Source organism: Dermacentor silvarum, chromosome 4 (assembly GCF_013339745.2).
Source record: "Dermacentor silvarum isolate Dsil-2018 chromosome 4, BIME_Dsil_1.4, whole genome shotgun sequence".
Classification (NCBI taxonomy): Eukaryota; Metazoa; Arthropoda; class Arachnida; order Ixodida; family Ixodidae; genus Dermacentor; species Dermacentor silvarum.
Genome location: NC_051157.2, coordinates 183,158,072 through 183,180,285, shown reverse-complemented (window position 1 = coordinate 183,180,285; position 22,214 = coordinate 183,158,072). Strand labels below are relative to the sequence as shown.

At 49.9% G+C, this 22,214-nt stretch overlaps 1 protein-coding gene across 1 annotated transcript in view; it reads left to right on the top strand.

The window, feature by feature from the left end:
- LOC119450830 (hydroxyacid-oxoacid transhydrogenase, mitochondrial) overlaps positions 1–22,214 on the top strand; it is a 96,850-nt gene that overhangs the window by 25,785 nt on the left and 48,851 nt on the right. Inside the window, exons 5-8 of the mRNA XM_037714323.2 lie at positions 2,589–2,785; positions 3,848–4,031; positions 13,636–13,788; positions 18,838–18,936. Coding sequence (XP_037570251.1) covers positions 2,589–2,785; positions 3,848–4,031; positions 13,636–13,788; positions 18,838–18,936 — 633 coding nt within the window. The remainder of the gene's footprint in view (positions 1–2,588; positions 2,786–3,847; positions 4,032–13,635; positions 13,789–18,837; positions 18,937–22,214) is intronic.

Sequence of the window (22,214 nt, the reverse complement as noted above, 5' to 3'; positions counted from 1 at the left end):
TGCGCAGATTATAAATGATGCATGTGCACTTTCGATTGATAACAGTAGTACCTCTGCCTCGTTGATTGTTATGGACTGTTTTTCACCTAGCGGCCTAGCCGATTGTTTCTAACGAATATTATACCGCCGCCTCCTCTTCTGTCGTGGCGGCATACAGCAAATTGTTCAAAATCGTTTATTTGATATAATTTAACATTGAGGTCATCTACGTTCACTTCAGTCAGAATAATCACATCTAATGCATTTTTGTATGGCTCTAAATAAAGCTCTAATAGGTCCCAATTTTTATGTATGCTTCTGATGTTAATATGCATCAGGTCAAGGCTTTTTCTTCCTCGCGGATGTATCTCTGCCGACACAGTCTTTAATTGAGCTGGATTCTACTTCCATGTCTATGTCATTTTGGCTTCATTTTCAATTCTGATTCTTGTTTTCGTGCAAATACTTTCCCATTCTTCACCCACAGGAACTCTTTTCCTTTGGCGGCATTCTTTGCCATCCACAATATGACGTGAGGTTTTAATTTATGAAGATTTTATCCGACTTTAGCTGAAGGCTCTCTGACTCGACAATCTGACCGGTGGAGTTGCCCCTGCCCGAACTCTGTGAATGGCCTCTAGCTGCCCATCCATTGGCTTAGTCAGACCGAATTTGTCACCACAATTGTTCAACACATCTCTAAGGTTTTCATTGTTTGACTGTGGTATTCCGTGGATTTCAATGTTACTTCTCCGGGAGTATTCTTCCAAACTTTCAATCGTTAGCTTCATCTGTGCGACCTCATCTGCCAGACTTTCTGATTTAGTACCTAAGTTCACGGTTGTTGTCTGCAGAATTTTAATATCTTCCTTTTGTGCTTCGATCGCCTTCAACAGTGAGTCATATTGTGAAGACGTGTGTTCAAGTGAGCTCTCCATTCCTACATTTTTTTTTGTGTTGTTCCTCCAATTGTGTGTCGTTATGTTTCAGCATTTGCGTTTCGGCGGTTCTTTCCAATTTTCCTAGGCGTTTTAACACATTGCTGAGCTTCGACGACAGTGATTCAAATGAAGCCATGACGTCGTTTAGTGAAGGCTCTTTCGTTGCTCCCTTATCATTATCGTTCTTTTGCTGGTCATGCGGATTCTTGCGAGTCCGGGTGTCGGCCGTTTTGCAAGTCTGACACGTCCACAATTCTACGTCAGCATTGCTCATACTTTTGTAGGCAGTTTTAGTTACTCCTGCGCATTTGCCAATATGGTAGTTATTGCGGCATAGACCACATGTAATTCCAACGGAGCAGAGAGCCTTCATGCACACAAGAAAATCAGAGTTGTTTTCCATTTCACTCGTGTCAGCAAAGTTAAACAACAAACCAAAGTGCAAACAAAGCAGAAGTGCAGTCTAGCAGCGCCCCTTTGATTAAAAAATGCAAAGAGAAAAAAATTTAGAGTTCATACCTAAAATAGAGACAGAGCGTTTCTTTCTGTCAGCGTCGTTCAAGGGCCCTGCTGGACTGCAACGGTGCGATGATCCGCTGCCCCTTTAAAGCATGAAGGGTCCCCGTTGTCACTCGCTCATTCGCTGCCGATAATGACGTCATCATGTTTCGATCAACAGTGCATCTTCTTTTGTTGCTTCTTGCCGTGTCGCATCTCGTTCCCGTGCAGGGCCGACGGATTGCCTAAAAAAGAGACAGAGCATTTCTTTCTGTCAGCGCCGTTCAAGGGCCCCGCTGGACTGCCTGTTCATGTTTGCCTGTGCGCGCTGACACCATGCTTGTTAATTTACATAATAGCAAATGTTTGCAAATTTATACGGCCAATAAAATTATTATTCTTACTTCCTGTAGCTGTCTACGCACTTGCTATCGCAATCGATGGTTCGCCTTTCGGGCGAAACTGCAACTTTTTTAAAGGTAGCCGCGGAAAAAAAACTCTCTAAATTTTACCCCGCATAATGAACGCACCCCCCAATTTTGCGCACATGTTGGGGAAATATAGTGCTTTCTTTATGCGAGGAAATACGGTATGTGCCACAGAGTGTGCAGCAAGCGAGAAAACAATTCTCAGCATTTGCAGGCATCGGTGCGCCACGCTTCTTGTCTCTGAAGCTGTGCGGGTATTTCTTGGCCGTGCCACTTGATGGCGCAGCGTGTCCAAAAAGAAGCGTAATAGAGGAGCCTGGTTGCTGCATGACGTGTTTCTCAGCATTCACATGTACCAGCGTGCCATGCATTTTGGAGGCCACGCGCAGGTTTTGCGCACCCAGTGTTGGATAGCGCTGAGTGTTCTTGGGTAGCCCGAAAGAGGAGTCCCACTGCAGTACACACCTCATACATAACTCTTTTCGAAGGTGGCAATGCGGTGTATCGCTATATTGATTCAATGCTGACGCATTACCATTGACAGTGATCGTGAGATGGACATGAATGCACTCAAGGTTCATCTATGTCGGTGCTGTCACTGCATTTTATTGGCTAAATATGCAATATGCTTTATGTGCTGTAGTGGCCATTACCTACTATGACTGTATCGCAGATCTATTCGTAGACTATTGGACAGGTTGGCAAGCCAGTCCACTGGTTCTCGTGCTTTGTCGTTGCGCAGCTTCCAAAGGGCCATAGGGTTTGCCCGTGCATCGGAGTACGACGCCTTCTTGGCAGTGGGTGGTGGCTCCACCATCGACACGTGCAAGGCCGCCAACCTCTACTCGTGCAATCTCGAACGAGACTTCCTGGACTTCGTCAACGCCCCCATTGGCCGTGGTGTTCCCATACCTTCGAACCTCAAGCCTCTGGTCGCAGGTGATGTAGCTGATGTGTCACTCAGCACGTCATTCCACTCTGCTCTTTCCATTCTGCCTCATATTGTCACAAACTCTGAAAAGAGATGAAAAAGTTTGTAGTGGTGTAGAACATGAAAAAAGAAAATAAATAGGACATTTGTAGTTAAACAATTGCTTTCACTCGATTCTGTTTCCTTCTCTCGTCCTGTGTCCTCATCAGCCACCGTTTTCAACATTGATTTCAAGTATGCATGCATTCCAACTAGCCCAACTTTCTACCTTCTTGTCATCCACTGCTAATGATCGATCAGTCCTTTATAAAACATAGGCAAAGTGCTGCTTGGCCCACTCACAAAGCAGGAATAGGAAATGGATGGTAATAGAATTGTCGCATTATGCCAGCTCGGGATCCTTTGACATGCGTGGAAAGTAGTCACAGCATGTACACATTCTTTGTGCTCTCTCAGATTACGATTTGCAGTGACTTTTCAGCGTAAGTTTTTGGTATGCCAGCTACAAAGAGTGTTCTCGAAAGAACCCCGAAAAGATGGACATTGTTGCACTTTCTTTGGCACCCCTTTAATCTTCGACCCTACCTTTGTAAGTCTTCTAATGGTGAAAAGACACCAGAGGGTACGGTACTTTCTTTGAACGAGTCTGTACAGACACTTTCCTGCAATAGGCAATACTTATCGACAGCAACAAGTTCGCTGAAAAAGTCAGTTATCTAAAAACAATGTGTTGCTTGTCAGTTTTTGCTGTTCCAAGTTTGCTGCTGCTCCTTCGCTGCTTCTAAAAGTAAATCATTGTTGATGAAGGGGGATACAATCTGTAACGACTGTATCTCTCAAAAAATGCATGTCCAAGGCAAGCTTTAAAAAGACATGCATGCTGGTCACCTCATCCCTATCCCCTCCCCTCCCCCCCTGAGTGTTGCATCCACATGATTTTTACGAGTTTTAAGTGCTCCCAGGTTGCAGGCATGTCTTCGACAAGAGTGTATTACTGACCAGCCCAGCATGCCACACTGCTTCGGCAGCATTGCTGCTTTCATCGTCACGGTTTGTCTATTGACCCGCAGTGCCCACGACGGCTGGCACGGGCAGCGAGACGACGGGCGTGGCCATCTTCGACTACCTGCCGCTGCGTGCCAAGACGGGCATCGCGCACCGCGCCCTCAAGCCCACGCTTGGCATCGTTGACCCATTGCATGCCCTCCACATGCCAGAGAGAGTGGCCGCCTACAGTGGATTTGACGTGCTCTGGTAAGAAACCTACCATTGTCCGGTGCCTAACCTGACTCCGCCTAGACTAACCTCTTCTAAACCAACCTCTCCTAATGTGACCTCTCCTGACCCAGCCTAACCTCTTGTTGAGGCAGGCAGCATAAGAAAATAATACAGCAGAAAGGAAGTTGTACACAGCGTTTACCTTTTTTTTTGCTTTGGTTGCCTCAAGAATGAAATAGCGACTGGCCCAGCAAACCATTCTTCTATCCTTTCGTAAGCCAATCTCTCCTCACGTGACTTATCCTAACCCAGCCTAACCCAAACTGTGATGTTGTGGTCATGTTGCTCTGCCACATATGATGTTTTAGGTACCATTGCCAGCATTGCATTTTAATACTGGCAGAACGCGAGTGTGTCTGTGTGTTAAGGTTGTGCTGCACACAATAACCATTCTTCGTAACCTTAATTCCTTAAAATAAAACGTAAGTTATTGCTGTGTGTGCATGTCCTGTACCTGATGCTTTTGCGTAGATATACAGTTAAACCTCAATTTAATGAAGTCGGTAAAATCTCCAATTTGCTTCGTTATATCGAAATTGTGTTACATTGAAATTTGACCTTTTATGCAAATAAGTACAGTCGCTTTGTCTGCCTTTCTTTTCAACAGGAATCTGAAACTCGAGATTACGCAACCTCCAATACCAAACGCGTGTGCCGACAGCTTACATGATGCCACACCGTCTCGGCACGCCCACTTTTTGTACCCGTGGCAGATTACCTCTAAAGCAGGGTGCGCGGCTGCATATACGCTCAGCTGCACTTACAGCCATGCGCAGCCACGGCCGAGACGCGCGCCAAGTTGCCCCTCCCTCCTGCCAAACCCTCACGCGTGCTTCATCGCGTTACTGCGAGCTCACTCCCATCCCCCTCTTTCCCTATGATCGCGCGGGAAGGTGGCACTCGTGAATCCACCATCTTTCTTCTCTCACCCTCGCATGCTTTCGCTCGCACCTAAAGCACACAGTGCGCGGGGCATGATAGAATCTTATCGAACTTGGACTTTATACAGAACTTGTCGTGCGGTGCGCGATTTGAGAGGTGCGTTTGGAAGCAGCATCTTGTAATTCAATCATTTGACTATCTGCGTTCGTGCAAGTTTCCATTTATTGTCTCGGTATTTCTCTGTGGCGGCAGTAAAATTTTGTTATATTGATATCGCGTATAAACACGCTTCGTTATATTGAGGTTCTAAATACGTGGTATTCTATGGATAAGAAGTTATGAAAAGTTAAATACTTCATTATATTGAGAATTTCATTATATTGAAGTTCGTTATATCGAGGTTTAACTGTACCAACAAACTGAAATTACAACCTTGACTGACATACTGCACTGTCATTCTTCTCACTGAGCTATAGTCTCTGTCACTTACATGCTGCATCTCCACATTTCAGCACTTTCCCTCAGCAACATTAGCAGCTCAGCCATCCTAGTGAGGTGAGGAACTGAGCAAGGCAAGGAGTGACAAGGGAGTGATTATGACAGAGACCTGGGCCGCACCTCAACTTTGCCTGTTTATATAGAACTAGTACCACTCCACTGCCACACTCTGTTTTTGATAATAATTGCCAATCATTACCACATCCATGCCATGAATGTTGCCTGAAGTGACTGTCACCACTAACACAAATAAGACAGAGTACAGTCGGCGCTCGTTACAATGGACGATGATAATCCAGCGAAAAAGGTCCCTTATATCCAAAGTTCGTTGTATTCAAAATTAGGGTCGCGGTATGTTGTGAAGTGGCGAAACCACATACCACAATCTAACCCATAAGCAAAGGCAAAATGATAATAACATTGAAATTAAAATAAATAACTATAACTTGGGGGGGGGGGGGGTCTTCCCCAACCCGTAGCGCGTGTAATCGCAGCTACGCAGGGTTCGGGCGAATAAGGCAACAAGCGAGTCAACTCAACAAACGTTTATTGCTGTCAGCAATAAAACACACTTGCAGAGGGAAGTCCGCTCTGTATAACAACTAATAAAATAGGCTTGCCTCGTCGCGTGTGGTAGTCACGCAAACGAGGTCACTCACGGCTTTCAGCAGGTAAAATCCGTCCGGGCAGTTAGGTCAAGCGAGGTCAGAGAGACCCGGGGGTCTCTCGGTCGCGCTCTTTTATATCTTTTTACCTTTCCGCGAGGGGAGTGTCCTCCTCGACCGCTGGATACTTTCCCTCTTCCCGCGCGGGCGCGCGCGTCGCGAGAGGCGAGCAAGAACCGGGAGAGGGCAAAGTGCATTTCTCCCGTGTCCGCCCGGCTCCCGCGGCGCGCGTTGTGCACGCACGAGATGTCCGCCCGGCTACCGCCGCGTGCGCTCCGTTCGCACGCGACGGGCGAGCGCCCGCAGGAGAAAGTGGCAGCGTGTGCTCCCCACATCCTCCCCCCCTTAAGAAGGCCCCCGTACGTTGAGGCTGGCACCTAGGGACGTCCGTTTGCCTGAGTACCCGCCGAGGTTGGCGACCGAGGAAGCGTTGTGGTGATGTGGCTCTCAGCTGGCGGACACTTGATGCCGACTCGGAGGCGGCTGGTCAGCTGCACTGCTTGGGCTTGCGAGGCGGGATCGTTGTCGGGCTCGAAGGTGGCTCTCAGTGCTGCGCCCTAGGTGTCGGCTGCGCTGGAGGGGGTGGTCGTCTGCCGGCCGCCGGCTTGCGGTTCGTGCGGCTCCAAGGCCGGCGTAGCGCCGTCAGTACTGCAAGGGCGTCAGTTGTTCCAGCGCGTACTGCAGGCAATTCGCACGGCCGTATCTCGTCTTGCTCGGCTCCTGGAAATTATTAGCAAACTGCACGAAGCGGCACGTGATCAGCAGCAAAGTTGGCCGTATCCGGGAACCCCGTCGATGTCTGTTACGAAGGGAATGTTCGCAAGAATCATCACCAATTCGAGTCGCAGCACAAGATAATCACCGCACTGTCCCTCACAGCTGTCTTTGGTGAAACCGCACCCCGCACACCCACGCGTCGAATGTTCACGCCATATTCCCGTCGTGGCCTCGACGACTCGTCGTCCATACTCGGCGCTCCGTGGTCACTAGACGTTCGCTTCCCCGGCCGGAACTACCAAGGTGCCAGCCCGGCGCGGCTGTATGCTCACGCGGTACGCAATGCCACCCGGACTTACGAATGTTCCTCGCAGTCGTCGAGTTACGCAACTAGCAGTCGGATTACTTTCGCCTGCTACGCAAATTGTAGCGCGGCTGCGGGCTCGCCGTTCGGTTCTGACTGCTCTCTCTCACCGATCGCGGTTGAGGGAGGGCCTGATCGTCATCCCACTGCTCATCACGCGGCACGTAGCGTTTCAGGTCACATACGTGTACCGGTCCGCCAATCGGCTTTCCTTTCTTGTTCTCGAGCCGGTAAACAAGCGAGGAAACCTTCTCTCTCACTTGATACGGCCCGGTCCACTTAGGCGCCAGCGAGGCAGCGAACTGTTTGGTAGCATCGCTGAGGACGTACTGGCGTCGAAGCACCAGATCGCCCACTTCGTAGTGGACGTTCCGATGCGAGCGGTCGTACTGCGCCTTCTGCTGTGCCCTTGCAGTGCGAAGATTACAGCGTGCTTTATGTAAAGCTTCCGTCATCTTGGCACGTAGAGGCGTCGCGTATTCTGCTGACGGCGCGACTGGCATTCCACTGCGATCCGCGAGAACCCTATCCATCGGATTCGACAGCTCTCTCCCCAGGTTGAGAGAAGAAGGCGCATACCCAGTCGAGCGGTTCACTGTCGATCGCAATGCAAACCCGATCTCTGGAAGGTAGGTATCCCAGTCCTTATGCCTTTCAGAGAACGCGACAAGCATGTGCTTGATGTTGCGATTGACTCGTTCAGTGGGGTTCGACTGAGCATGGTAGGTTGTCGTTTTCTTATGCTTAATGCCCAGTGCGGCGCATGAGTCAACGAATACCTTTGCAGTGAAGTAGGACGCATTGTCCGTTATCAACTGCTCCGGAAAACCAAACCTGGTGAAAACCTCCATCAACTTATCCATGATCACCCGTGCCGTCAGTTTTCGTAGGGGGAAAAGTTCTACCCATTTACTGAAGTGATCCGTGACCACCAGCAAGAATTTGTTCCTGCTCGGTGTTGTGGGATACGGTCCCATGACGTCACATGCCGCGATTTGCCAGGGAGTCTGGCTGTCGATAGGCTGCATGAAGCCGGGCGGTCGTCCGCCTCGGGGCTTGGCGCTTTGGCACACATGACACGATCGGGCGTAGCGAATCACGTCCTGTTTCATGCCTGGCCAGGTAGCGAAGCGACACAACTTAACGTAAGTCTTGGGGCCGCTCGCGTGCCCAGCGATGCACGAGTCATGAAAGTAGCGTAGCAGTGCTCCTCTCAACGCGCGCGGTATCACAACCTTAAACGCCTCACTTGTGTCGTTCTCGGTGGGAATATACCTCAGCAGGACGCCGTCGGAATTCAGCAGATAGGAATCCAGCGCGCTCACAGCATTACCAGCTCTTCCTGAGCGCTCCGCACCGACAGCAATACCAGCTGCCTCCATGTGCGCGGCGGCCGCGCCGCCCGGCTCCCGGAGCCCGTCGAGCACTTTTCGACAAAACGGATCCTTCTGCTGAGCCTCGAACAGCTCTTTTCTGCTGAAGACAACTCCTGCGGAACCGACAACATCTACGTGGTTCATGCTCTCGCCCAGGATCGACGGTTGTTCCGCGTCCCTTACTCGGGCTACGGACAGGGTTTCTTGCTCGCCTCGGACTGGCGCTCGCGAAAGTGCGTCCCCTGCGGCATTGCTTTTTCCTTTGCGGTAGCGCACGCTGAAGTCGTAACGCTGCAGCAGCAGTGCCCAACGCGCCAGGCGGCCACTCGGCTCACTCAAGCGCCTCAACCAAGTGAGAGCCATGTGGTCATCTCAATCGTGAATGCCACTTCCGTCGACATAATAGTCAAACTTTCGCAGAGCGAAAACTATCGCGAGACACTCCTTCTCTGTCACCGAGTAGTTCCTTTCCGCCGGCGTCAACGAACGGCTCGCGAACGCAACCGGTCGGAGAATGCCTCCGTGCTCCTGAAGCAAAATTGCACCTAGACCCAGGTCGCTTGCGTCTGTTTGAATCACAAACTCCCTGTTCAAGTCAGGCAGCTGCAACTCTGCTGTGTCAGCGAGCACCTTTGTGAGGCCGCGCAGTGCCGCCTCCTGCTCTTGACCTCAAGTCCAACGCTCGTCTTTCCTCAAGAGCTTCGTTAAAGGCGCTTGCACTGCCGCGCAGTCTGGAATGAATTAGCGATAAAAGTTCACCAATCCCAGAAAGCGTCTCAGTTCGCCGATATCTTTTGGCGACGGGTAGCTCAGTATAGCCTCGAGCTTATCCTCACTCGGCAGAATGCGGCCATTGTCCAACGTGAATCCCAACAGCGTTATTCTGTTCGCAGCTATCTGCGCTTTACTCGGGTTCAACGTGATACCCGCGGACCTCAGCCTGTCTAGGACGTCTCTCAAGTGGCGCAAGTGCTCGTCGAATGTTTTCGAATAAACCACTATGTTGTCGAGATATGCGAGAGCATGTTGCCACTTCGCATCTCCTAGAACTCGGTCCATCAACCTCTGATACGTAGCAGGAGCTCCGACTAAGCCAAAAGACATTCTTTTGAACTGAAAGAGCCCGCGGTGACAAGTGAAAGCTGTTTTCTCTTTGTCACGCTCGTCCATTTCGACCTGAAAATATGCACGACTAGCATCGAGCGTCGTAAAGTACTTCGCCCCGCCTAGGTTAGATACTAAAGAGGAAATGGAGGGTAGAGGGTACGCATCCTTCTTCGTAACCTCATTCAGCCTGCGGTAGTCTACACAAAGGCAATAAGTATCGTCCTTCTTCGGGACTAGAACTACCGGGAAGCCCCATGGGCTGTTCGACCTTTCCACAACGCCTGTGTCGATGAGTTCGTCTAAGGCGCTGTCAAGTGCTTTCCGTTTAGTCAAGCTTATCGGCCGAGGATTACATTTCCACAGCGCAGCGTCACCCGTGTCTATCCTTTGCCTGACTAACGTAGTGCGGCCCGGACGGTCCGTGAAAATCGCATCGTATTCGTACAACAGCGATGACAGTCGTGCCCTTTCTCTCTCCGGCAGGCTGTTGACCTCTGACAAAAGTGGGTGCGCTGCCGCATGCAACACCGCGGTACAATGTTGTGCCACCGTCTCTCCGTTGCTTTCATCGCCTTCACCGATTACTGTTTGTTCGCTCGGCTGTGGCTGGGTGTGGCCCGCTCGCGCCGCCCCCGGAGACTGGCGTGTCGCCGCAGGCACGGGCGCTTTTGCGAAACGCTTCAAAACACCCGTTCCGTTCTCTCTGTAACCTCCGCTGGCGATGTCTATCAAAATACCAGACTTGGCGAGAAAGTCTCGACCTAAAATAACAGGCACTGACAGACCGGGAAGATGTACGAGGCGTTGTCGCCTGTCGCGTCTCTCCCAACGAATAACTAGTCTAGCTGTACTGCTCGATTGTGCTGTGCCGGAAGCAAGGCGGAAAGTGATGTCACTATCTCTTAAGCGGATATTGTTCCCGCGGAGATGCTGCAACACCTCATCACCAAATAAAGAAGCGCTTGCCCCAGTATCCAATAATGCGGCAAACTTCTTTCGGGCTATCGTTAGCTCGATGAACGGCGCCTGCGAGTCCGCGACATCTCCTACGCGACAAGCCAAAGGCGCAAGTAAATCGAAATCACCAGTTGTGTTCGAGATCGCCGCCCGGGACCCAAGGTGGATCACCGGCGGCCTCGCCCGTTTCCCGAACCACGTGCTCGACCTCGGCCCGGCGTGCTTGCACAGTCACGGGCGATGTGCCCCAGTCCGCCGCACTGGTAGCAACGGCCACCGAAGCCTTGGTGGTGTGGGCGCCCGTCGCTCCAATCCGGCGGGCCGTAGCTTCCACGCTCGGCGGTCGGCATGTGCCGCTCCTCCGTTCTCGCATTAGTCGCAAGTTCCTGGCGCGGCGCACTGCGTGCCGCGTTATGCTGTGCTGTTTTCAGCGCGTAGGCGTACGGGTCCAAGGCGCGGTCTGATAATTCCCAACCACGCTGGACCTGCTCTGCGGCGAACGATGCCGACGCGTCGACCCTCGGGGAATGTGAAGCGATCCCGCCGCCATTCCACGCGCAGCGAGGCTCGAGTGACAGTGTGGCGCGTGGAGGCGGACGGTATGCTCGCGCCGCGAGGATGTCCCCTTAGATGCGCTTTGCTTCGGCGGCGAGCTCGTCTAGGTCTTTGAACCTACATCCCCTGAAGTAGGCCGCGAAAGTCGGGTGCGCTTGCCGTGTGACGCGCTCGACTTTCTCGGCGTCGGTGGCGAGAAGGCTCGTGAGACGATAAAGTTCGTCCATCGCTCGAACATACTCCAGCAGGGACTCGTCCGGATGCTAGGTACGCAACTCCAACTCTCTCCTCAAACGCCACTCGTAGTTGGCCGGAAGAAATTCCTCGCGGAAGTTCACGCGGAACTCTTCTACCGTGCGGGCTCTGTGTCCGGCCAGTCGGAACCAACGAGCCGCCTGTTCAGTCAGTGAAGCAGGGACCACGCACGCGAGAAGTTCGGCGTCTGAAAGCCCTGTTGCTTGCTGATAATACTGCAGACGGTCGAGGTACTCGTTTGCACTAGTGCAATCGTGGTACCCACTATAGGTAGGCATGTCTACCTCAATTCGTGGTCGCTCGCTCTGCGACGGGGCCCGCATTGTGTTCTGCAGGGCGCCGGCTAAGCTCTGCATGACTTGCAGCGCATTCTGCAGCATTATTTCGCTTGACGGAATACTACCGCCCGAAGGTTCGGGCGGTAGTACATCAAAGCTACCGGTTTGTTCGGAAGCTGCCGCCACGTTAGCACTAGGCCTCTGATTACCTGCCGCGACATCCGACAACATGAACTAATCTGGAAAGTCAGACAAGCCCATCGCCATTGTTTGCTGCAACTTCAGTAGTCCCAGCTCCAAAAAACAGAGAAAAAAAAAAAAAACTCGCCGTGTTGCCGAATTCGAACCACGTTGGTAGCACCAAATGTGGGGGTCTTCCCCAACCCGTAGCGCGTGTAATCGCAGCTACGCAGGGTTCGGGCGAATAAGGCAACAAGCGAGTCAACTCAACAACGTTTATTGCTGTCAGCAATAAAACACACTTGCAGAGGGAAGTCCGCTCTGTATAACAACTAATAAAATAGGCTTGCCTCGTCGCGTGTGGTAGTCACGCAAACGAGGTCACTCACGGCTTTCAGCAGGTAAAATCCGTCCGGGCAGTTAGGTCAAGCGAGGTCAGAGAGACCCGGGGGTCTCTCGGTCGCGCTCTTTTATATCTTTTTACCTTTCCGCGAGGGGAGTGTCCTCCTCGACCGCCGGATACTTTCCCTCTTCCCGCGCGGGCGCGCGCGTCTCGAGAGGCGAGCGAGAACCGGGAGAGGGCAAAGTGCATTTCTCCCGTGTCCGCACGGCTCCCGCGGCGCGCGTTGTGCGCACACGAGATGTCCGCCCGGCTACCGCCGCGTGCGCTCCGTTCGCACGTGACGGGCGAGCGCCCGCGGGAGAAGGTGGCAGCGTGTGCTCCCCACAAACTTCACCTGCCTCTCGCTTCAACGTGTCTCAGAAACCAGTACTAAACTTGCGGGAAGACAGCACACGTAATGCCATGCCATTTCTTCTCGGCATGCCCAGTCTTTGCACATGCGACAGATTACCTCTGTCGCATGTGGTAACGCGATCAAGCACGGATGAAGGGAGGGGGAAGTGGGGGGAGGATGGCCCACATCTCCTAGTCTAGTGCAGCCGTGCGTGCAGCTGAGTGCATACGCAGTTCGCACGCCCTGCATTGCACATGCGACAGAACGTAGCACAGCATCACCGATGCTCTCTGCAGTTTTTCTTCGCCGAATAACCGCTCAGAACAAACACTCACAGCACAAATGATGCATCGTAAGATCGCAATAATATTTCCGGCATGATAGACCAGCACAAACTGACTCTGATGAGTGGCAGACGTAAACAGCTGACGCGACTCGGCCCAGTTCAAAGCGCAGGCTGCCACATTCTCTGTCGGTGGGGTCACCGGCCGTCCGGCTCATTACATTAGTCTAGAGTGCGCACCCATTGGTGGCGGCTCGTGTGCATCCACCTTTGAGGTGCAGATGCCGCTGCCTTCTAAAGTTGTACCCGACTATGAGTGAAAAGAATGGTCTGTTATGCCCGAAAGTATGTTGTAAGCGAATCTGTTTAAATGGGCATGGACTGTATCACAGCAAGATGGAGATTTGGTATGATCAACCGTTGTTGAACAAGGGATGTTTGTGAATCTAACATTACGACAAGGGGACTTGTCTTTGTTCGGGTACCAATGGAAAAAGCAGTTGTTGCCCTAACAAAGACAAGTCAAGCCTCTTGTTGAAACTTTGGCTCCACAGGCACCCCTTTTGGACCTTTATAGGTTGATGATGATGATTTGGCGTTCTTGCCTGAGGTCCCTGTAATGTCAGTCAACTCTTTGCATTTGCCAAAGAACTGATTAAATGACAATGGTTACCTCCACAGCAGGATGGGAGCATTCATGCAGGTTTCATTTATTTTGTTAAACAGCCACGCACTGGAGTCGTACACAGCCATCCCCTTTAACAAGCGCACCCCCTGCCCGTCCAATCCCATCCAGAGGCCCGCCTACCAGGGCAGCAACCCCATCAGCGATGTTTGGTCCCTCTACGCGCTGCGCATCATCAAGAAGTACTTCAAGAGGTACATATATTAACTCTTGTTGCATTTCTTCGTGCACAATAAAGTCTTTGCCAGGCAACTTTAGTCGCACTTGTGTGACCGCTCACAATGCACAAGGCTTTACATTATCTACTCGCCACGCTCATCACACGGTGCCTCGTCTTGAATGTGGCTAGGAACTAGGATGTAAACGGGCATTTCACACAGTCCTAGATAAGCAGCTTTCTTCACATGAATTATAGCTGTGTGTTGTTGTATCACGTCAGCAAGTGTGGCCATTGATTGGTTCCTTGTTTCACTAAGCAGATTTGCACCTAGCTCAGGAAAGTGCAGTAGAATCTCGTTAGTTTGAATTCTAAGAAGAACCTGAAATTTGTTCAAATAAAACTAATTTCAAACTAAAAAGAGTGTGTGGTAACGTGATCAAGCATGCGCTGGGGCACCTTGCTGAGGCGCTATTCTTGACACACATGGCGGTTGTACGGCTGCCATTATCCACCATGTTGGCTTTCTGATTGGCTTTGGAAAGGTCATGTGTTTTCAAATTTGTGCCGAGTAGTGCAAATTTTACAATGCGATTTTGTTTTTCATTAAGATGATGACTTTTTCTAATACAGTGGAACCTCGTTGATACATAATACGTTTTTTGGGATGATACATTTTTTTTCTCATTTGTGTTTTCCTATTTGTATTCAATGTATTTTCATGCGGTTCATACGATCGCATTTCCACCTGAAATTGGATGATACGACTGCAAGCTGTTATTCCTGAAACTCGTACCTTTATATTCAAGTGTACTAGATTAAATGACATTCCATAGACCCACGAACAATGTGTTAAGGGCCGATGACACTAGCGAAAAAACGCACACTGCGCGCCACAAAAGCTGCCACGAAGCAGGTTTTTCAGCGTGCGAGGGATTGATCCTTGGCTGATTTAAATTGACACGCGCCTTGGAGGCAAACGAGCCGCGAGCAAAACCGACCAATGAGTGCTGCCCCTTTCTGTGATGTACACGGCCGGTCTGGAGGCACGCGCTCGCTTTTTAAAGAAGGAAGGGAGCACGTGCCTCCAGACCGGCCGTTTCCCCATTTCGCCGTCTGCTCGCATCACCTTTCGCTCGCACTTGTCTACCGCGAAAAAAAAAGAAGCACGGAAGACGGCTGTGATGACGACATCACCGAAGGAGGTGGTGACAGCTGCGGCAACTGGTGCTCAACTACTGGCGACGCACTCGCAGTGTTGGATACTCATCGCGGCTTCATTGCAAATGCACCGTTGAGGCGGCGACTCCGTTGTTTTTTTGTTTCTTTTTTAATCTTTAAAAAGAACTTGTTTACAGACTTTGAAAAAAAGGAAGTTCAGTGCTGAATAAAAGTGTGTTGGCTGTGGTTCGTGTGGTGTCATGATGCTGCTTTGCATAACACGCGTGTTATGCGGACCAGTATCACTCGACGCCACAGGAAACTTTGCTATCGAGTTTGTCACCAAGTAAGCCTGTTTTTTTACATATTGGGGCTTGCTTTGGATGATACGATTTATTTTCTGGTTCCCATGAAGATCGTATCAGCGAGGTTCCACTGTAATACTTTTTTCTTGTCCTTGGCAGCCATATTGTGATGTTAGCGCTTTAAAAGGAAAGTGAATGGTAGCGTGCAGAAGCCTGTGGCAATGCATCTGAAATTTCTCAAATATGTATAGGTAGTCCAGTCCATTATAGCCACCATGTCAGCTTGTTGATGCCACAGGAAGGGCCGTTATGTTAACATCAAGTTGACGTTGTGCTGGGCCACCATTGCTGAGATTTTCCGGCATAATTTGTGGTGCAACGAGGTGGGCAAAATATGCTAATGAGTGGCCATATACAATGGCAGCCGAGAGGCATGTGTATCGCCGCATTTCATATGGCTGCTCATTAGCATATTTTGCGCAGCTCGTCGCACCTCAAATTATGGTTGAAAGAGGCGTGTATATTGCCATATTTTTTCACATCATTTGGAGCCATGGAAATCTTTTGTTCATAATTCGTGCTCATAGCGTTTACATCACTCTTGGGTGAGGTTGGCTTGTGTCTTGGGACATAATTTTCTTTTAAACATGTTTATTTGAAATAATATTGGTTGAGCACTACAAATCTTTGGCAACATTTTGGACTTTTCACTGCTGAATTCGTATTGTAATCAAGATTAACATCGCCAGAGCTTATGACTACAGCAGCTTTTAACAGCGGAGCTGCTTAAGGCCGAGGTTGAACCGTGCCGAGCGTTGATCAGTTTTGCAAAGCGCGTGCCAGCCACAGGTGGTCGGAGAGTGGCGAGCATGAGATAGGGAGAGCGCGCGCCGTGCGACAGGTAGGCAGAGCCAAGGAGAGAGAGACGGCGGCGCGACGCTTTCCGGGGAGAGGTAGTGGGGGAGGGTCTCCCGAGCAGTAAGAAAGTGTGCACTGTCGGCGCAAAGCATTCCAATGTTTGGCGACAAGTATGGTTAGGATGAAGAAGCAACTGTCGGCAGGAAGGACGATGGTAAGCTGCTCGAGCATGGGCCCAAAGGCGACGTGCCGACCCAGAGTTCCGAGCAAGGGGAGGCTAAGCGACGGCAAAGATCTGAAGACTCCGAGTTTCGAGTGAGGGAGGCGGCGTCGCAGCAACGGTACGAAGAGACTCATCGGAAAGTAAAAGCCAAGTTGACGCCACCAGCTCCGCTGTTTCATCAGTCTTCGTGACGTTAAGTCAGTGAAGCTGCACTGTTTTTTTTTTTTTTTTATAAAAAAAAACAAAAAATCACCAGCCCTTCTCCTGTCAAGAAAATGGGGGTAAGCGAAGCTTGTCATGTGTGTACCCGACCTACTACTTTTCCGTCCGTTTCCTACTAGTTTTCCTTCCCTTTCATGCAACTTCTCCTTCCATTGCGGTGTACGATTCTCTGCTCGTTGCTGTTGTCGCTTGCGTTCAATGTCTCGAGTTTGCTCGGCGGCTTGGTTAGCAGCATTCGCCTGCCATTGCCGCTTGCGATTCTTCGAAATTAAATTGCTTCAAAATTAAATCTCTCTGTCACGTAAGACAATGAATGGCTCATACCTCCTTAAGCAATGGCTCACAACGCCGTAAACGTGGCCTCCCCGCAAAGAAAAGTGAACGCTGGAATTATGTGCGGCAACGGCGCCAGCGGTGGCAGAAGATGACAACGACGAACGTGGGAGCAGTGGCACGAGCATGTGCCGAGCATGAGCGCTAGCGCAGCCCGAGGGGCACCAACGAGAGCCAGCTGCGGAAGAAGACGACAATGCTCGAGCCAATGCTGATGATTGTACTGCATACACCGACCCTGACACAAGTGAGCCTATGAAGCTTCACTTAAAAATTATGCAAGGCAGCACCTTGAGGTTTCCTCGCACAGTGCGAGTAAGCAGCGAAGTGAATGAGAAATGGCAGCGCTGGGGCTTGTGTCGTGCAAGCGGTTACCTGTGGTGCGTGCATCACTACTTGTGATAATCAACCGTTTCTCAGTGAGCCAAGTTGGGCTGAGTCACTTGCGTTTTGTGAGGTAGCGATAACGCGACCTAAAACATGCGCTCATCATCATCACTGGTTGGTCACATATGCTGTCTCAAGGTAGAAAACACGCGTATCGGCACCAATATACGATGACTCAAGTACCGAGACACGCATCCTGGCTAATGACTCAGACATCGGCTTGTGCACTGAAGACAATGGAAGCGAGGGGTGTTTTCGGTGGAATCATTCTTTGAGCTAGCTGCTTTATTTTTACTGAGGAGGAAAACTGTTTTGGTTTATCAAGAACATTAGGCTCATTGCCTCCATTGCAGATTCTTAGGCATAGCGTCAAGTTTGCCTCACGTTATGAAAGCAAATCGGGGCCATCGGGGCCAATTTGTACGCATTGTGCCTACATCATGGCTCGAAGAAAATGGCAGAATGTTCAGAATAGAGCCTCTGCTCCTTTTAAGCCGGATGGGAAAGGCGAGCGTGCACCGCTCTGGTTACTGTGGTACGGTCGCGGCTTCCTGCACGTCTTTCCTCGTCATTCTTATTGCACGCGGCAGTACGGCAGCTAGCAATGCCTCGAACTTTCGCCTTTCGCTCGGGTTTGTCCGAAAAGTGGTCCGTGGGAGTGAGAAATTTTGTTCGAAATAACCATTGCATGTTCATTGGAGTTTGAATTCACGGGAGTTTTTCTGTAATCAAGTACAAAGGACTTTGCTGGGACCAACAGAGCAGTTGAATTGTGTGCCAGTTAGAATGAAGAGATTTCTAATTAACAAGACTTCACTCTATGTAGATGAGTGGCCAATAAGAAAATAGCAGCAGCACTGTCTAGCCAGACAAAAAATGGCCCTGATGAAAGAAAGAAATGAAAATACTCGAGAGTAACTCGGGTGGCTATGATGTTCAGCTGCTCTTCACGAGATTATGGGTTTGATTGCTAGCTCTGGCGGCGTATTCTTATGGGGCTGGAATGCAACAACATTCATGTGCCAATTTTCAAGTGTCTGTTAAACTTAAACTTCTGTGGCATTCATTTTTCTTTTAAAAACCATTAAAATTTTCCAAATTATTTTACAACAGCTTTATTGTGAACAGTTTTGGTTATTATAATAGTATCAGTTCGTTTGCTAATTTCTATTGTCTCTTACTGTCAACTTTTTCATGTTTTTGAGTTAAGACAGGCATGGCAACAGAAAATTCCTGGCACTGCGAGCAAAGGAAATTGCCAATGCACGGGCGGCAAAGTGTTTCCATCAAGCCGCATCCATGAGAGAGAGACAGCCAGAAGCTTTCACTGTCAAGATATTTTTGCAGTGAAGATTCAGACATATCCGGAGTCCAGCACAAAATTTTAAAAAATAAGGGGGTGAGAAATACATGGAGTTGACTTCGCAGCGGAAAAGAATTTTAGCTTAGCTGATGTTTTGAGATATCAGAGTTTGAGTTAACGAGGGTTTGCTGTATTACCTAATAGGTTTTTCTAATTCGTCAGAGTTCTTTCTCTAGAACCCTGTCAGCGATTGTGTGATTCTGTCTGACGTATCGCTTTTTGTCCTTTTGACAGAGCTGTGTTCGACAAGGAGGATGTCGAGGCTCGTTCCAGCATGCACTTGGCCAGCGTCTATGCAGGCATTGGCTTTGGCAATGCCGGGGTCCATCTCTGGTGAGCTCGCAGCTACATGTAGTTGCACTTTTGTCTGAACTCATAGTCATGAGTAGAGTATGCTAGAATGGGGGAGTGTGTCCTGCCTTGGCAAACGCCACGGGTGATGGAAAAAAACGTTGAAATTGCGCCGGCGTTGCCAGCACCTTATCCTGAAGCTGTCAGTATAAACGTTGGTTCCGGCTGTTTCGGCAGCGCCCATTGGCTGAGGCGGGCTCACAGGCTGAGTAGCTGTCGTCTGCTCGAAGCACCATCATTGTTGCGTCGTTTGCACTCTTTCTGTCACTCTTTTTCCATTTTAATTACTATATTTACTACATAATGGGGTGAGGAATATCAGTGTTGCCGTCATCGAGTATCAAAACTAGATACAGCAGAGTGAAACACCCCTCAAAGCTCCATGCAGCTGTGCTAGGGTCTCCGACGCGACAAGTGTCCGGCCGGCATGTGGCGCCGCTCGTTCAGGTGACGGTGGGGCCACCAACTTTTCAATTAAAAAAAATAACCCCCCCTTCCCCTGTCGAGAAAATATGGGTAAGCGAAGCTTATCGTGTGTGTATCTGACCGTCGTAGTCATTTTCTTTCTTTTTCTCCCCCTTTCTCTCTCTCTCTCTCTCTGTCTTTCTTTCTCTGTCTATCTTTCTCTCTTTTATTCCTTCTCTCTTTCTTTATCTCTCTCTCTCTTCCTTTCTTTCTATCTCTTTCTTTCTCTCTCCCTTTCTTCCTTTCTCTCTTTCGTTCTTTGACCTTCGTGGTGATTTTCTTTCTCTTTCTTTCTATCTTTATTTCTCTCTCTCTTTCTCGCTTAATAGTACGAAGTGCATTGATCCAAACATCCTTCTTGACTGATGTCAGCTATTGGCCAATAACAGCCAATTATGGGAATCCACTTTATTACTGTATATATTCGTGTAAGGGCTGCCTTCGTTTAAGGGCCGCACCCCTACTTTGAAAGGAGAAATTTAAAAAAAAAGTTCGAAAAGTCCTGCCAGAAAGGTGTAGTTAGTTCAATCGAAGCTAGGTGGCGTTGCCAGTTTTCCACTTCCGCTGGCCAAGCCGTTGAGCTGGTTGAGCCAATGCCTCCTAGGAGGCGTTGGTTGAGCGTTGGCGTACGGCGCCATGATTGCTTTGTGTGGTGCATCATTTGCATCGTGTTGCCGGCGAACTGGTGTCACTCCGTCAGTAGTAATGAGCCCTGTTTGAGCCAGCGCAGGTGAAGGAAGATGGGCCGGCATTTGAGATCGTTCACTGCTTCATTTAAACTGCAAGTGACTGAATATGCTAAGGAGCACGGCAAGCGAGAAGCTGGATGCAAGTACAACGTAGACGAGAAGTGCGTGCGTTAATGGATAAAGCAGAAAGATGCCCTCGCCGCTACCAACAGGAGCCCAAAGGCGTTTCGGGGCAAGAAGTGCAAATACCCAGAACTCGAAGGCGAACTCGTCAAATATGTCATCGACACTCGAATTGACGGCTACACTGTATCAACTGACATGGTACGCGTGAAAGCCCTGAACATCGCTCGCCACATGGAAATACCCCAGGCACAATTCAAGGCAAGTCGGGGGTGGGCTACGTGGTTTATGAACCGGAACTAGCTCTCTATCCGCCGCAGAACAACGATTTGTCAAAACTTCCAAGTGAATACGAAAGCCATGTGGTTAAATTCCATCGCTTTGTGAATGCTCTCAGGAGGGAACATGAGTACAACCTCTCCCAAATTGGAAATGTGAACCAGACTCCTGTGTGGTTCGACGCACCTGAAAGCACCACAGGTGCTTTCAGGTGCGAAAAGGTGCAAGGGGCGCGAAAAGTGTGTCTGTGCGCACGACCGGCGCAGAACGTCAAAGATGCACTGTGATGCTGTGCATAATCGCAGATGGCAGAAAACTTCCGCCATATGTCTTGTTTAAAAGAAAGACTCTCCCAAAAGAAAAGTTCACTCAGGGAATCATCCTACGTGCCCAGGAAAAGGGTTGGATGTGCGAGGAACTCGTCGTAGACTGGATCAAGACCGTATGGGCAAACAGACCTAGAGGCCTGTTACAAGGAAAGCCCTCCTTGTTCTGGACAGTTTCAGGGGCCATTTGACTGACCGCGTCAAGGACCGACTCGCCACGACTTGCACGGACTTGGCCGTTATTCCTGGAGGGCTAACGAGTGTGCTGCAGCCACTTGACGTCTGCATTAACCGTCCTTTCAAAACGGAATTTCGCCGATGCTACTCGGAATGGATGGCTGGAGGCCATCATGAGAAGACCCCTACGGGACGGCTGAAGCGGGCATCACTCCAACGAGTGTGTGCGTGGATTTAGAGTGCGTGGCGTGCCGTGTCATTGGAAACAGTTGCAAAAAGCTTCAAGGTGACTGGAATTTCGAACAGCATGGACAGTACTGAGGATGATCGTCTCTGGGGGGATACAGACGCTGAGGCAAGCTCTTCCGAGGGCGAGGACAGCGATAGCGACATGGAATCGTAATAAAACATTCCTGGCATGTTATTTGTGACTCTTGCGCACTGCTACTGTTGCGGAAACAGTATAGACCTTTGGTGAGCTGTCGTCGGCCTGATTCGTGTAAGGGCCGCACCCAGCAAAAATTTCAAAAAAAAAAAAAGTGCGGCCCTTACACGAGTATATACGGTACGAAATACTGCACCCAGAAGAGAGTGGGAAGCAGGCTTCTGTTGAAAAGAAAGCGTTTGAGAGAAAGGTGACTTCGCGCTACGCTTGCGAGCTTCATGTGTCGCATATGACTGCAAAGCTTGGCTGAAATGTTCACAGCAGCATACACTATCCGTGGAAAACGTTTTCTCACCAAGCCCGAGGGGTGGCTCAGAACCCCTTTCAAGAAATTATTGTGTGCCAGTCTGGTTGCGTAAAAATATATTGGAACATTTTAACCGTGGAACATGTACAGCTGAGACCACTTATAACATATGAACTTATAGTGCAGAACCGGCTATAACATGGCCTTTTCTCATTCGTGTTTACCCTCCCATAGAACTCCATGTTTATGCATATCGCTTATAGTGCAGTCGCACGAGATAAAATACTGGTTATAGTACAGCTTCTATGGGAAAATCCCAAACATAAGCACAGTAATGAGTATAAACACCCCAGCTATAGCGTCCCAGTTCTCAATAGTCTAAAGTAGGAGCAGACAGTCTGACCCTCCTAGCTTCTCTCGCTGCATCATTGCACGAAGGGAACTTTCTTACTTAATGTCGTCAGCTCGTGTTGGTTCAAAGTCCAGGCTTGGTCACATCTCTTCCGGGG